Genomic DNA, 15,526 nt, shown 5'->3' on the forward strand with positions numbered 1-15,526 from the left:
TTGCTTAATGACGCTGTTCTAGTGCACCACAGCTCACCCCTGACCCAACGACCTCTGTCCTCTCTTGTTTTCTCTCCTTCGCTCACCTTCTCCTTTCTTCTTCTTCTCCTCCTTCTGCCCCTTCACAGATCCCAGAGGGGGCATCACTGGCCATGAGCATGAAAGACAAGAAGGACAACTCCCTGGGGAGAGGTAAGCCAGCCTGAAACACACCCACTCCTTCTTGTCGCTTGGTCTCTCACACACACACACACACACATGCACTCACGCACTCACACTTTGGTAAATACAGACATGCACTAAATCACGGGAGGCGACACATGCTTAGATGATCAGGAGAACATGATACACTCATGTAAACACACATGAAACCACACACTCTAACGTCCCTAAAACACAGACGACTAATGCACACCTAAACACCTAATGAGCAGAGGTGAAAGTAATGGATTACAAGTACTCACGTTGCTGTAATTGAATTGCTTTTATGAGTTATTTTATTGCGTTTTAAAATCAGTAATTCGTTACATTTCCACACCCCACCGTTACAGAGTAAATTATTATTTTTCGTTTTAAAATGATCAACGGACATTGTGAAACTACAAAGAAATTAAATGACCAGACAACAGTCAAATGCATCACATCATAGTTCGAGTTCATAAATGTAACTATACTTAGAGTCTGAGAATTTTTTTTTAATTTTGAATTGATGTAATTTGTGTTATTTTATTTAAAAAAGCATTATGCATTTTGACAAACCTTTTATTTTATACAGATGCCTTTGTATCTGTATAAGTATATTACTATATATATTTATATTTATTTTATATTATATTTACATATTATTTTATATTTATATATGTCAATTACTGTAATAATTACTGTAATTGAGTTGCTTTTTTGGGTATTTGTACTTTTTTTAAGTACATTTCTAAATCAGTCATTTTACTTTTTTAAAAAAAGGAAATTAATTCATTACATATCTACACTGAACTGTTACTGAGTAAATAATTTTTTTAAAAAGTATCTTAATCCACAGTTTTGTACTGATTTCAGGTCAACAGTTCATGAAGGCACATTGATCATAATCCATATGTTTTTAGTTTCTACCTATCTTATTTTGTTACCTACATGGCACAATGGCACCATAGACCTACTTACAATGCTGGGAATTTCTTAATTTTCAATGAAATTCATTGGTGTTATTTTTTTTTTCTTAAGAATTGTGCAAGATTTGGTCTCTTCATGTTTAAGTTTATACATGAGATGTTTACTGTATGCAAGGGAACCATGGCAAGATTTATTACCAAAAATAAACGTTGGGGGGTGAAAATAACTTTTACTTTTACTTTGAGTACTAATTTAATTGAGCTACTTTTTACTTGTACTTGAGTACAATTTCATTCAAGTAACAATACTTCTACATATCAGTACTCTCTACACCTCTGCTAATCAGCTGCTCAACTCTAACGCAGCTCTTTGTTCTGATTATAAATGTAGTCCATTAGTGAAAGTCGGCCTCATGTCGGCCCATTGTCCATCTCCAGCTAAGAATAAAATACCTGTTGAGTTTATGTACAATCTTTAATGGGTCCGTCACTTCTCTGTCAAGGGCATACCTTACATAATCAGTACCAGACCAGAGCTTAGTCCTGTTAGGTTTTGTCCATCATGGCCACTCTTCTCATTAACGCTGAGCCAAAAATAGGCTTATGTGCACCAAACCTGGCTCCCTCTTCAAAGCATCAAGAGGTTGTTATGAGCCTGTAGTGCTGTGCGGCTAATTTAAAACACTGTCCTGGCTGCCTGTGATCAGTGCAGAGGGTCTGGACCCAGGCCCGCTGGGCAGCAGCATCTCTGGCAGAGACCTGTGTAATGAGAAGCCTTTGTGTTTGCCTCTCCGTGTGTATGTATGTATGTGTGTGTGTGTGTACAGTGTTTGTTTTTGTGTCTGAATACTTGTCTGCATGTACACTTCAACTCATATCTGTTCATGCATGCCTGTGTTTGTCTTTAGATTTATATATAAACTAGTCAGGTTCACTGTTCTTATTTATTCTTTTTTTCCCAGCGTTTGGCAGAGTATTACCATCTCATTACATCGGCACCAGAGCCAATCACAGACTCCGTGTGTCTGTCTTCCCTAATCTCCTTTTTTTTCTTTTCCCTTCCTTCACTCGTAATCTTTCTCTTTCATTCTCTCAGACAGCTCCCCTCCCCTTCCAGCCCACAGTCCACCTTAATCACTTTCTCCTCTTGCATGCGCTCTCTCTCTCTCTCTCTCACTCTCACTCTCTCTCTCTCTCTCTCTCTCTCTCTCTCTCTCTCTCTCTCTCTCTCTCTTCTGTCAATCTTTCTCCTCCATCCTCCTGTCTGCTCTTATCGTCCTCCTTACTGATTACACATTGTCTTATGCTCTGTTTTACCCCCATTTCAGTGAAAGATCTCGACACAGAGAAGTACATACACTTGGTGAGTATCCCCTCTTCAGCAATCAGAGTGTTTTTATATAAATGCCTGCGTTCATTATCGGGGCTTTCCCGCGTGCCAGTGTTAGTCAGACCTGTTGACAGAGAAAATGGGGGTGAATGGAAGTGAGGAAGGAAGCTGCTGAGAAAACACCACAGCGCTGAAGCTTTAAAAAAAAAAAAGAAAAAACATTAGCCAAGATCTGGGCCTTTTGACCTAGGAATAATACATTCCTCTGAACACAGTTTGTTGGGTGAGTACGGTACGGAAGCAGATTAGGGCCAGTTCTGATGGAGAAAATCATTTTTTGACAAATCAAGAATGAAGTCGAAATGTCGAGATTAAAGTTGAAAAACTAGATTAAAGTCGACATTTTGAAAATGAACTCAAAATACAGTATTGTGACAAAAGTCCAAAGTCTGCTAATGAAGTCAAATCTACGGAAGCTGACGATGGCCAATTCACCATATGACAACAAACAGCAGATCGCGTCCATCTACATAAATGCATTAAACTATACTTCAAAGTTGGGTTTAATAACAAATAGATTCTTTCTTTGATAAAACTTTACTTTATGTTTTATACATAAAGGCTGACATTATGCTGTTATGATTATGACATGGCACCTGTCATTAGCATGGATAAGGTGTCATGTAGGTCTGTCAGTAAGTCTCGTTCGGTACCCTAACCTTAACCCTTTGTTACCCTAACCTTAACCTTAACCCCTATTACACACACTCCACACACTCTAAACTGATACACCTTCACAAACGTTTTTGATGAACGTGTACGGTATGGACAAACCTTGAATGACATGCTTTGACCCGTGCCCTGCCTTTGATTCCCTATTCCAAACTGGAACCATTCAGGAGGTTTCATTGAGAAAAATAATCAATGCTCCTAACACTAACTAGGGTTGGGATCAATTATAATTGTAATTGCGTAATTGATAATTGATTACAAATATTGCATATTTATAATTGTAATTGCAATTGAAAAAAACGGTTGCTGTTGTAATCATGATTGAATTGTAAGCGAGTTCAGATAATTTGCTTTGTAATTGGCATGAAAATTATATAAAAACTGTCAATTATAATTTAATTTAACACAAAACTGGCTCAGACATGTAGTTAAATATTAAATGAGAAACAAATTAGATGGAGGATAATTGTTTTAGTGTATTTTAAAGCTGATTTAAGACATGAGTGGTAAAAAGTGCCCAGTTATCATAAGAGACGCTAACAGAAAGCTAACACAAGAAGAAAAATACATTTTATGGTTATTTAGACTCAGTATTTGTGATTAATTGTAATTGAACTTTAGTAATTGAGAACGTAATTGAATTTCAGGGGATGAAAAATAATCTCAATTTAATTGTAATTGGGAAAAATGTTCACTAGATCTCTCCACCTAACCCAAAAAATGCCAACATAGCTCCAAAGGTGTCAGAGTATAGCAAAAGGTGACGTAATTTAGCACTTCCTGACACCTTATGCTAATGTCAGCGTAATGTCAGCCTTATGTATGAAACTTCAAGTGAAGTGTTACTCTTTCTCTTTTAGTTCATAAATGTAGTGTTGTAATCTCTTTAAGGACTTTGAAGCAATATTTCCAAAAACTTAATCTGTTCAGAATGAAAAACCTAGTCAAGTTTAGAAGAGGTGGAGCATTCAGTCCGTCTGGGGTTACTGAGGAGCTACGGAAACAGATTAGGGCCAGTTTAGATGGAGACTGTTGTCTAAATAGAAAATGGTCCATAGATTTGACTTTATTTGCAAACCTTTTACTTATTTCACAATATTGTATTTTGAGTTTATTTCTGAAATTTCGACTTTAATCTCAACATTATATTTCAACTTTATTCTCAAAATTATTTTCTCATATAAAATGGCCCTAATCCTCTTCTCTAGAGCAGGAGAGAAATGTATAGTCCTCTTGACAAAAGTAGGTAGAATTGTCCTGTTTGGCTCTTTCTCCTAAAACTGTTGACATTTTGATGAGTCAGTGAGACAGGATCCCATGCTCTGTGAGGAAAGAGAGATTTCCCAACTACCGTCACTTCCTCATTCTGTTTATTATTCAGTAACTCAGAAAACCCGCTTGTGGTTTTTGGTTTTGTTTAATGTAAGAAACAGAAAATCTCCCCCACCCCTGACAACTCATGCTCATGCAGCAGAAACAGCAGCAGTGAACTGTAAGAGTGTCTCTATTGTTTTTGCTTCAGCTTCAGTGGTGAGGTAATGCTGACCTTTGGTTTTCCAGGTCCTACCTCACGATGAGCCTATAGAGTCCAAAAGGTCACACAGGCACAGCCATCGCAAGAAGGTCCTGCCTGAAATCTACCTGACACGCCTTCTGTCCACCAAGGTAAACAGAAACCCCCCACAAACCAAATAAAAACACATTTCAAGCCAGTTTGCGTGTTTTTTGCTGTGCATTTATCGACATGTTTATTTACCTTCACAGGGAACGCTTCAGAAGTTCCTCGATGACCTTTTTCAGGCCATCCTCTGCATCCCTGCAGACCGCCCCCCTCTGGCCATTAAATACTTTTTTGACTTCCTGGAGGAGCAGGCTGACAAAAGAGGCATCACAGACCCAGACACCCTGCACATCTGGAAAACCAACAGGTAGCCATCGCCACAGTGACTGAAGGTCCCTTTGTTCAGCCTGAAGGAAAAAGTCCAAGGCTTTTAACCACAAATCTCTTCCTGTCGGCCTGTGTGCAGTTTGCCTCTGAGGTTCTGGGTGAACATTCTGAAGAATCCTCAGTTTGTGTTTGACATCGATAAGACGGATCACATGGATGCATGTCTGTCTGTCATCGCACAAGCCTTCATTGATGCTTGCTCCATATCTGACCTGCAACTCGGAAAGGTGAGCCCAGGCCCCATAACTTACTTTAGTCTTCTTTTGTTCCTAAAATTAATCTTCTTTTTAACTATTATTATGAAATTTAAACTTGCCAGGAGAAAAGCTACTTATATGGGAACACTATGATTAATTGGTACAAAATACACACTAGGGAGAACAGTGGCTTAGTGGTTAGCACGTCTACCTCACAGCAAGGATCTGGGCTTGAACCCGGAACCCAAGAAGGTCCTAGTTTTAAGTTCCAGGATGGACAATTGGGTCCTTTCTGTGTGGAGTTTGCATGTTCCCCCGTCCTTGCATGGGTTTACTCCGAGTGCTCTGGTTTCTTCCCACAATCTGTTAGGTTGGTTGGAGTCTCTAAACTGCACATAGAAATGAGTGGTTGTCTATTTGAATGAATGTCTCCCTTTGATGGACGGGCACCCTTTAGAAATAGGACAAAGTGGGTCTGAAAATAAATGGATGGAAAATACAAACATAATCTTTTTATTTTCTCCCCATTGATTTCAGGGTGTAACCAGGTAAATAACAAGACCATTTAGGTCTTCTACTCTTTCAGTAGGCCACGGAAAAGGAAAAGAAATGTGCCTCGACATTCATCATACATGTCAAAGTTTAGGAGTCAATTATCTATGAGGTGATACAGGACAGTGACATATGGACAGTGGTGACCTAATGGTTAAATAAGTGGACTTTGATGGGAAAAAAATCTGATATCAGTGATATCAACCATAGATGTCAACCATAGACTCAAACAGTACTCAAATTTGGAGTATATGTACTCAATTTTGGTTTTCTAGTGCACAAGTACACTTTACTACTCGTTAGCTTTATATGCTAATAAAGGGGGCCGGAGGAAAGCAAACTCTGGGTTTCTATTTGCTTTCGAAAATTTTGCAACCAATCAAGGAGCTGGATTTGGTTATAATCCCTCCTACTTTATTTGCATTAGGTAATTAATCTTTTGACTTTAGTAGAACTGGTTGACTACAAACAGTCTACTCGTCCTGTTAGTTTGATTTTGAGTGTACTAGTATTAGTACTGTAAACTAAAATTTCGTTCTACCAGTAAAAGGTTTTTGGCATACGAGTGTGTGAGTAGTAGTACGAGAAGTACCAGTACGTGTTACTCACAAAAACTAGTACGACTAGTAAGGCAAAATTGTCTACTAGGAGAGGATTTTGCTTAAATCTGCTAAAATATGTAATAGTAAAACAATACTTTCGTTTGGTAGTACACTCAGAATCTCAGTAGTGGTACTAGTAGACTGTTTGTAGTCTACTCGTGCTACTAGTAAAGCCAGAAGATTCACTAGTAGTACTAGTAGAACTAATGCTCACTATCTCAAGACATTCAAAACTTTACCATTCTGGACTTTTTCAAATTAAAAGTCCTTGCTTTTTACTGCTAAAACTACTTTATCATATGACTTTTAATGTTAAAATGGCTCTTTAAACTTTCATGATTTATTACATGTACTCTTTTCTTTTTATTGTCTGTACTTTCATTGTAAATTGTCTTTGAGTTTTTTGAAAAGCGCTATATAGAATAAAGATATTATTATTATTTATTATTAATGCAAATGAAGTAGAAGGGAATATAATCAAATCCAGCACCCTGGTTGGTTTTAATATTTTTGAAAGCCAGGAGCAAGCCTGAATTTGTTTTTCCCACCCTCTTATTAGCATTTCATTCTTACCTGCAGTACTAGTGACATGTTTCATTTCACTAATAAAGTGTACTCGTACACTTATAAACCACATTTGAGTACTTGTAGAGCTTAACTGGTTGATATCACCGATATCACATTTATGCTCAGATGACTTTCCATAAACTTGTAACTGAAGTTTGAACTGGTTTGAATCCACTGTGTGCCCATGAGCAAGGCTCCTTCCCTTTACTGGCCCATTGCAAACCACACAGAAAAGCTTACCATCCTACTATGATTTACTGCCTGTTGATTTGATATAAAATGACAATAGTGTCCATATGGTAAAACAATAAGGTTCCTACGTGATGATTTACTGATTACTTTCTTAAATCCATACGTGTTCTTTGTGGTTAAAAAAGGATTAAACACAATGCAAACATTGGCCTCACTCCTAAGCAGGTATAAATGTCGCTGCTGGTTTTCTCACAGTGAAGACAGACATGATGACACTTTAGCAGGAAAAACATTACCAGTGGTGACGTCAACACTTTTTAAATTATTTTGTTCAGTCCCACTGAGAGATGAGATAATCCCAGTGACACGGACACTAAAAAAAGAAGCAGAGGATTTTATTTTCTGTTTTTCAATTTATCAGATTAAGATGGTTATATAGTGTGATTTAATCAGATTGGCAATTAATGTGATTGCTCTTGCTGCTATTTCTAGCTATTTACTCCAGTAGATTAATAGAAAGCCCCAATGCCCTGGAAACAGCTTTTGTTGTGAAAAGAAGCCGTTGGTGTATCTGAATATTATTTTTATACCTTGATATAGTTTTTATTTTAAAGTCACTTCTGCCAAGGAGGTCATGTTTTCCCCGATGTTGATTTGTTTGTTTGTTCGCACACCGACGCTACTACAGATTTTGAACCAAAAATAAAATGGAAAATTCAATAAAATTTTGGAGAGGATCTTGATCATTATAATGATATAAAAATGTCATATCTCGATTAGTCATTGATGGATCTTTAAGTAATTTTTATGTCATTAATTTCATTTGATGTGTTTTTTAGGCAACCTGTTAAAGTTTGTAAGAAAAGGTGATGCAGTGATAGACATGGACACTTTCCCTTTTGCTAATTCTGAAAAGTTCATAAAGGAATTTGGTTGTAAACATGAATTATTATGTCAGTGTGGATCAGTGGAACTTCTTGCAGTATGTGTTTGAAACCTACACACACACATGGACACACACACACGGACACACACACCTCTTTAGTCCCCCAGTGAACCCTCATCCCTGAGCCTTCAGCCTGTCAGCTCCATCTACCTCTCCTCGTGTTATTTCAGCCCACTCGGCTGATCCAAGGTCGCGAGCGCCGGGGATCTCTTTCTCTGCTGTGCACGAGCATGCGTGTGTGTATCTGCGTGCATAAGCGTTTGTTTGTCTGCGTGTCCGTGCATGCGCGGGTGCATGTCAATGTCCTCTCTGCTCACAAATCCGTCTCATCCTTCAGACAGCGTGACCCTGAGCACGCTCTGCTTCCTGCCTCTCTCTGACTGGCTTCCTCCCTGGAGGGAGTCGAGGACTCATCAAATAATGCTCTTCTTTCACAGAAACAGTCTGATTTATATACTTCACTTCAGTGCCAGAAAGCCCATGCACCCAGAGTTTAATATTCTCATGCTTATACAGGCAGAGACCTATACCTGCAGAGCCTGAAAGCTCCAGTGTCGGGTTTTGTTTTCACGTGTCAGCTTCCTCATTAATGTGGCACATCTGGCCCTCACACTGTGGAGGCACCGGGTTCAAGGATATGGTCCTGTTATCTCCTGGAGATCAAGGAGAGGGGCTCATCCTAACTTCACATTTTAGATGTTGACTCCTGCGTGTGTTTTTAAAGGACAACACTGGCCCCGTTTACATGAGAGCTTTAATTCCCCTTTAAATCAGAATAAAAGTTAAATCCTCTTCAAACTGACTTTGTAAACATTTAATTCCAAATTAAAATGGTAATTCAGAATTAAACCTAAACCCGAATTAGGTGGCTGGTTTATTCCAAGTTGAATTCCGAATTAAATAATTCCTCAATATTGTAAACATTCAGTTCTGCTTGAAATTCATTATGGTCGTTCTGTGTGATGAGGCGCTGGTGATGACATAATCCAAGATGGCTGCCTGGACTCGAGCTGAGACTATTTTTGTAACAAGAGCCTTAGAAGACATGAATATAATAAAAGAGTGGACAAATGGAAACATAAACATGCGGACATTCACACAGAAACACAGACTGAAGACACACACACGGACATCGGCAAACAGAACAGGCTTCATCGGGGCACGAAGCCTTGCACCAGATTACAGAGCTTTGCTAATTACGCACGGATCATTATACAGTTCTCCTTCCACTCCAAATCCTGGTAGAGCAGCTGTTGCATTTCCCACTGGCTTTGATTGACCAAAGTATGATCTTCTATCTCCCTTCTATTCCTGAGCAGTCAAAGTGAAACCGTATTATTATCGAGCTGCTACTTCAAAACTACAATCAAAATAAAAGTGAAAACGATTCTTATTATGTGGTCTTCCATGTTGTAGCCAAAAAGAAAAGGTATGTTGTGTATTTTTTTCCGACAGACGTGAATATGTCACGTTCACTCCCATGTCCAATCAGAACCCTACCCAACCCCCAGACCTAAAGCAGAATTGAATAAAGCTAAATAAACCTGTTTTCCACATAAACCTAAATTTGGAATTACTATTTCCATGTAAACATGAAGCAGATCACTTTAATTCTGAATAATTAATTCTGATGTAAAGAACATCATGTAACCATGGTCAGTGAAGCGTCCGGATTCGTTTGAGGCCCAGAAAGGGTGAGTTAGGGTGCGAAAAGAAGCGATGCTCGGAGAAACCTGCTAATCTGGTGAGGTGTAGGACATGAGGGTCTTCAGGGTCACAGGGAGGTTCACTGGCAGATGGATGAGCAGCAGGAAGTGACCTTGAAGACAGGATGAGCGAGGGTTGCTCGTCAGACGTAGCAGCCCATCAGTTTGCAAACAAACACAGAATAGATGATGCAAATCATTTCCGACATAAAATATTCGGGTGCGACATAAGCGAGCTCTCCAACGTTAAAAACCTGCGCCGCCCGTCTACTTTCCCCTTTATTTTCACTGTCCTACTTTCTTGTTCTTTCTCACAAATGCATGCACAAACCACTTAAAGCCATCGTCCTCCTCACTTCCAACAGAAGTCACCATTAAAAACACAAATATGCCCACAACCTTTTAGTCCCCCCCCCCCCTAGTTTTCCTCCTGCTTGAATGAGCACCAGAGGTGGCTGTAGAGAGTTGTTTGGACTGGAATGTTCTTGTTCTTTCTCTAACTGTTTCAACCTCCTGTAGTGAGCAGAGAAAACCATTCCCTTCCTTCTTCTTAAGTCTCTCCAGAGATTAGCTTAGATCAGGTCATCAGCAAATTACCCCCAATTATACTCACAAGCTTCTTATATTAGGAGATAATTAGCTTTAAAGGTAAAATATTTGCTCATTTTTTCTCTTGGAGGAATAACTGGCATGTGTCTCTCCTCTGAGATGGAGAAAATGTGAAGAAAACAAAGGACTATTGAAACGTCAAAATTGAAATGAGCTTAGTATTAACTGAAGTATTGACTTCAGCATCTGATTTTAGTTTGGGGTTTTTTATGTAGTTTCAACCATTTCTGTGTGACAATAGTTTTCCACACTGGTTTATTTCTTGATCTCATCTTTTATAAAAGAGGCAGAGTCAACGAGTAACCAATGGTAGACAAAGACACTGTAGATAAATCTGAGGCCATCCCTTCAGGTCCCTAAATTGTCACTACAATATTTTTTGCGTGCTTGTGTGAAACATGTGGAAATCACTGCACATTCAGAAATGTAAGACGTAAAACAGAAAAAAACAAGAGAAATCAGTGTGCAAACCTCCAACAAGCGCCAAATATCCTCTTTGCCAGATATTTGCAGTTATCTGATCATGGTACATGCTCATTCACACTTTACAGGTTTGAAAGATATTTCAGTGACACTTTACATGAAGTTTTATACATAAGGCTGACATTACGCTGTCATTATCTGTAATGAGCATGAATAAGGTGTCATGAAGGCTGTCATTAAATGACGTTTACTAAATTATGAGACCTTTGGAGCTATGTTGGTATTTTTACGGTTAGGTGGAGGGTTCTAGTGGGTGTAGGTAGGGTTAATGTCAGCCTTTATGTATAAAACTTCAAGTGTTACCGAAATTTCAATCCTGATTAATACGATACAGTAGGTCCAAATGTATGGGCACCTCCATTTTTTTTTTAAAATCACAATAAAATACGCTTTCCAAATCCGATCCTGATGAAACTCGTGAGATACTGTAATTGAGGAACCAGCTAAACGTAACTGAGACAATTTTTTTCAAACAGTCAATTACACCGAGATATCATATATTTAAATTTTGCAATTAATGAGGGATAGGGATTTTTGATTTTTGATATTGATCAAGATCTCCTCCAAAATGTAATGGAATCTTCCATGGCGTAAAGGTCTATCTTTGGTTAAGATTTTGTCAGAATCTGTTGAGTAGTTTTGACGTAATCCTGCAAACAGACAAAAAAAACAAATGAACTAATTCTCCTTTGCGGAGGTAACGATGAGGTAATTGGATTAAACTGAAGAGTAGATGGTACCATGACCATTCACACTTCAAAAGCCTTGTAAAAAAAATAAATCCCCATTAATAATGATACAGTATAGGTCCAAAATTAAGGGCACCCAGATTTAAAAAAAAAAGAAATTGCAATGAAATGCGCAATTTGCATTCGTTCTAGATTAAACACGGTGGGATAATTGAGGAAGCAACCCAACATAAATGAGTCAAATTTCATAAAGATCGTACTAGGGGTGACTCTATCCAATATTGAAATCGGATATCTGTCCGATATCAGTCAGAAAAGAAATATTGGATTTTATCGGACAGCATCTAAAATCTCCGATATATATTATATTATATTTATTCAATTGTAGTGAATTAATTAAAGTATGTATGATTTGTGCTGATATTGCATCGGTATTGGTATCGACCAATACGTAAGCCAACAATATCGTTATCGTATCGGAAGTGAAAAAAGTTGTATCGGGACATCCCTATTACATACAGAGATATGAAGTTATGAAATTTCACCAATGATGACGGATAGAAATGTTAAGGTTTTTTTTTTTTCAAACTGATCCAGAATCAGTGTATTGATCTGGATCCCCTCCAAAATGTAATGGAATCATCCATGATGTAAGGTCTATATAGTAGGAATGCGAGGCCATTAAGAAACTGCATATTCAATAAAAAGCACTTTAAACGCACACAAAGAATAATCATATAATACGTCACGTTTTTACTCGTTATTTTAAGATAAATAGAAATTTTGTTGTAATTTTCTGCATTAATTTAAGCTCTAGTCACAAATTAATCACGGAATAAAGGGTCATCAAGGAAAAGTTTCTGTTTAAGTTTGAGTTTCTGTTTGAATAATAATTCAAAAAACTTTAAAATATATGTTTTTTTTCCCAATTACTAGACATTTCAGGCAACCCCACATGGGGTCCCGACCCCAAGGTTGAAAAACACTGGCTTAAGGTCTATCTTTGGTTAAAATGTTGTCAAAATCTGTTGATTAATTTTGACTTAATCCTGCTAACAGACAAACAAATGAATAAACGCAGGTGAAAGTATTGCCTCCTTTATAGAGGAAACAAAAGAAGAGTAGATATTTTTTGAACATAAGGTGAATAACGAACCTCTTGGATCGTACAGTATACCCGTGACAGAAAAATAGCAAAAACATTTCCTATGCAGAGCATTTTTCAGAGAATGTTTGAAGTTGTTGACACGAGGAACCAAAATAGCCAGCAGATATCTTCTTCTTTTTGTAACATTTCAAAGCCACCTATATGTGCTCATCACCAGAGGTTGTGCGTTTGCTTTTGTGTTCCTGGATGTATTACCAGGAACAAAACTGCCCACTGGGCTGCGTGACCCCTTTCAGTGCAGGTCTGCCACACAAAATGACTAAATTACCTGATATTTCAGGTACAGCTAGAAGAAAATAGTGCTGTTGAGGGAGCGGAGATGAAAATCTCTTTGTTCTGATGCTATAAGTGTAGAGAATGTGACAGCAGAGACAAAACCTATGGTGATGGAGAAAAATGGAGCAGTGGGAAAAGACACACGCCTAAGCAGACGGGGTCTTTATCACGCTTCGTTGGCACTTTTTATAAATAATCAGTCATACTGTGAACCACAGTTCATGCCCTTTAGGTGTAGATTAATGCTCGGAAATGCACAGCCATACATTTCTAAACATCTTTACAAAGTCGATTCCTGATAGCAGAATTAAACGGTCTTGAGTTCAACGAAATTAAAATTCTTAATACTTCATACTTACCTCGAATGTTGTGAAATTTCTCTGCCCGACGGAAAGTTTTGTTTTTATTAAATGAAAAAACAGTGTTCATTGTGTTTGGGAATTGGGGAGAAGCTACAGATTCTTTCTTCAGAGCAGTGTTTTCCAACCAGGGGAAACTGGGAAACATTTGTCAATTGATTTCTAAATAACTGTCCTCCACCGAGCCAACAATTAGGTTTTTTTTTTATTACACTCTGAGGACACAAGCAAAGCAAGAATGTCAGAAGAATATTAATAATTGTTTTAAATTGCTAGTCACTGTTTAAGTTAAAGGCTGACACTTATAGTGTATAAAACAAATATAATGAGTTAAAGGAGGTGCAGACAAATGTACAGTAGAGCTATGGTTTAATAGTCAAACACTCATCTGCCATGCTGTGCAAAACTGTCCAATTTTAATGGGAGATATAGGACACAATCCCACAGATAATATCACAATTTAATGGATAAATACAAAGTAGTGACACCCATTTTATACCAATTTTCTGCCCGTTTTTATGCCTTACTTTCATCTGTTTTGAGGCATTTGAAATTTTTTAGCCTTTTTTCATGCCTTATTATGAAATAGTGTAAATAGAATTTGTTTTGAATTTTTCTCAGTGTACTCATTTTCCCTCTGTTATCTGACCACCAGACCACGGTTTCCTTGGAAAGCTCGGGCATGGAATGTTATTTTTGTCAATTCAGAAAGATGTACATTTTATGCCTTATTATAGACTTACCTCCATTTTGAGGCGTTTGAAAATTGAAAACGGAGGTAAGGCTATAGTAAGGCCTAAAATGTCCATCTTTCTCATTGACAAAAATAACATTACAGGCCAAGGCAATAGTGGTCTAGAGGTCAGATAACAGGGCTAGATGGGTAGTGTTCAAATCCAGTGGGTGAGTCTTTTGGGAAAATGTGTACACAGTTCAAAACAAATTCTATTTACACTAATTCTTAGCATAGTAAGGCCTTACTATAGCCCTACTTCTGTTTTGAGACAATTGAAAATGTTTTGCCCGTTTTCATGCCTTACGATAGCCTTACTTCTGTTTTGAGACGTATGAAAGTGTTTTGCCATTTTTTATGCCTTACTATAGACTTACCTCTGTTTTGAGGCGTTTGAAATTTTTTCACTAATTTTTATGCCTTACTATAGCTTTACCCTGTTTTGAGACATTAGAAAATATTTTGCCCATTTTCATGCCTTACTATAGCCTTACCTTTGTTTTGAGGCGTTTGAAATTTTTACGCCTTACTATAGCCTTTTTGCCATTATTTATGCCTTACCTTCATTTATTGGCCTTTAAACATTTTTTTTCACCCGTTTTCAACTGCCTCAAAAAGGAGGCGTTTGAAATTTTTTCACCGTTTTTATGCCTTTCTATAGCCTTACCTCCGTTTTGAGGCGTTTGAAATGTTTTCGCCCATTTTTATGTCTTACTATAGCCTTACCTCCATTTTGAGGCGTTTGAAAATTTTCGCACATTTTTATGCCTTACTATCGCCTCACCTCCATTTTGAGACATTTTAAATTTTTTCACCATTTTTATGCCTTACTATAGCCTTACCTGCGTTTTGAGGCGTTTGAAAATTTTTCGCCCAATTTTATGCCGCACTATAGCCTGACCTTATTTTGAGGCATTTCGCCATCTTTATGCCTTACTATAGCCTTACTTTAGTTTTGAGGCGTTTGAACTTTTTTTGCCCATTTTCATGCCTTACTATAGCCTTACCTCCATTTTGAGACGTTTTAAATTTTTTCACCATTTTTATGCCTTACTATAGCCTTACCTGCGTTTTGAGGCGTTTGAAAATTTTTCGCCCAATTTTATGCCGCACTATAGCCTGACCTTATTTTGAGGCATTTCGCCATCTTTATGCCTTACTATAGCCTTACTTTAGTTTTGAGGCGTTTGAACTTTTTTTGCCCATTTTCATGCCTTACTATAGCCTTACCTCCGTTTTGAGGCGTTTGAAATTTTTTCACCATTTTTATGCCTTACTATAGCCTTACCTGCGTTTTGAGGCGTTTGAAAATTTTTCGCCCAATTTTA

General features: G+C 37.8%; 1 protein-coding gene across 1 annotated transcript in view; it reads left to right on the forward strand.

Moving 5' to 3' along the window:
- Positions 1-15,526, forward strand: part of plxnd1 (plexin D1) — a 172,160-nt gene that overhangs the window by 137,641 nt on the left and 18,993 nt on the right. The window contains exons 29-33 of the mRNA XM_028454162.1: positions 129-192; positions 2,438-2,472; positions 4,732-4,836; positions 4,936-5,099; positions 5,199-5,346. Of these exons, the coding sequence (XP_028309963.1) occupies positions 129-192; positions 2,438-2,472; positions 4,732-4,836; positions 4,936-5,099; positions 5,199-5,346 (516 nt within the window). The remainder of the gene's footprint in view (positions 1-128; positions 193-2,437; positions 2,473-4,731; positions 4,837-4,935; positions 5,100-5,198; positions 5,347-15,526) is intronic.

Source organism: Gouania willdenowi, chromosome 7 (assembly GCF_900634775.1).
Source record: "Gouania willdenowi chromosome 7, fGouWil2.1, whole genome shotgun sequence".
NCBI lineage: Eukaryota > Metazoa > Chordata > Actinopteri > Blenniiformes > Gobiesocidae > Gouania > Gouania willdenowi.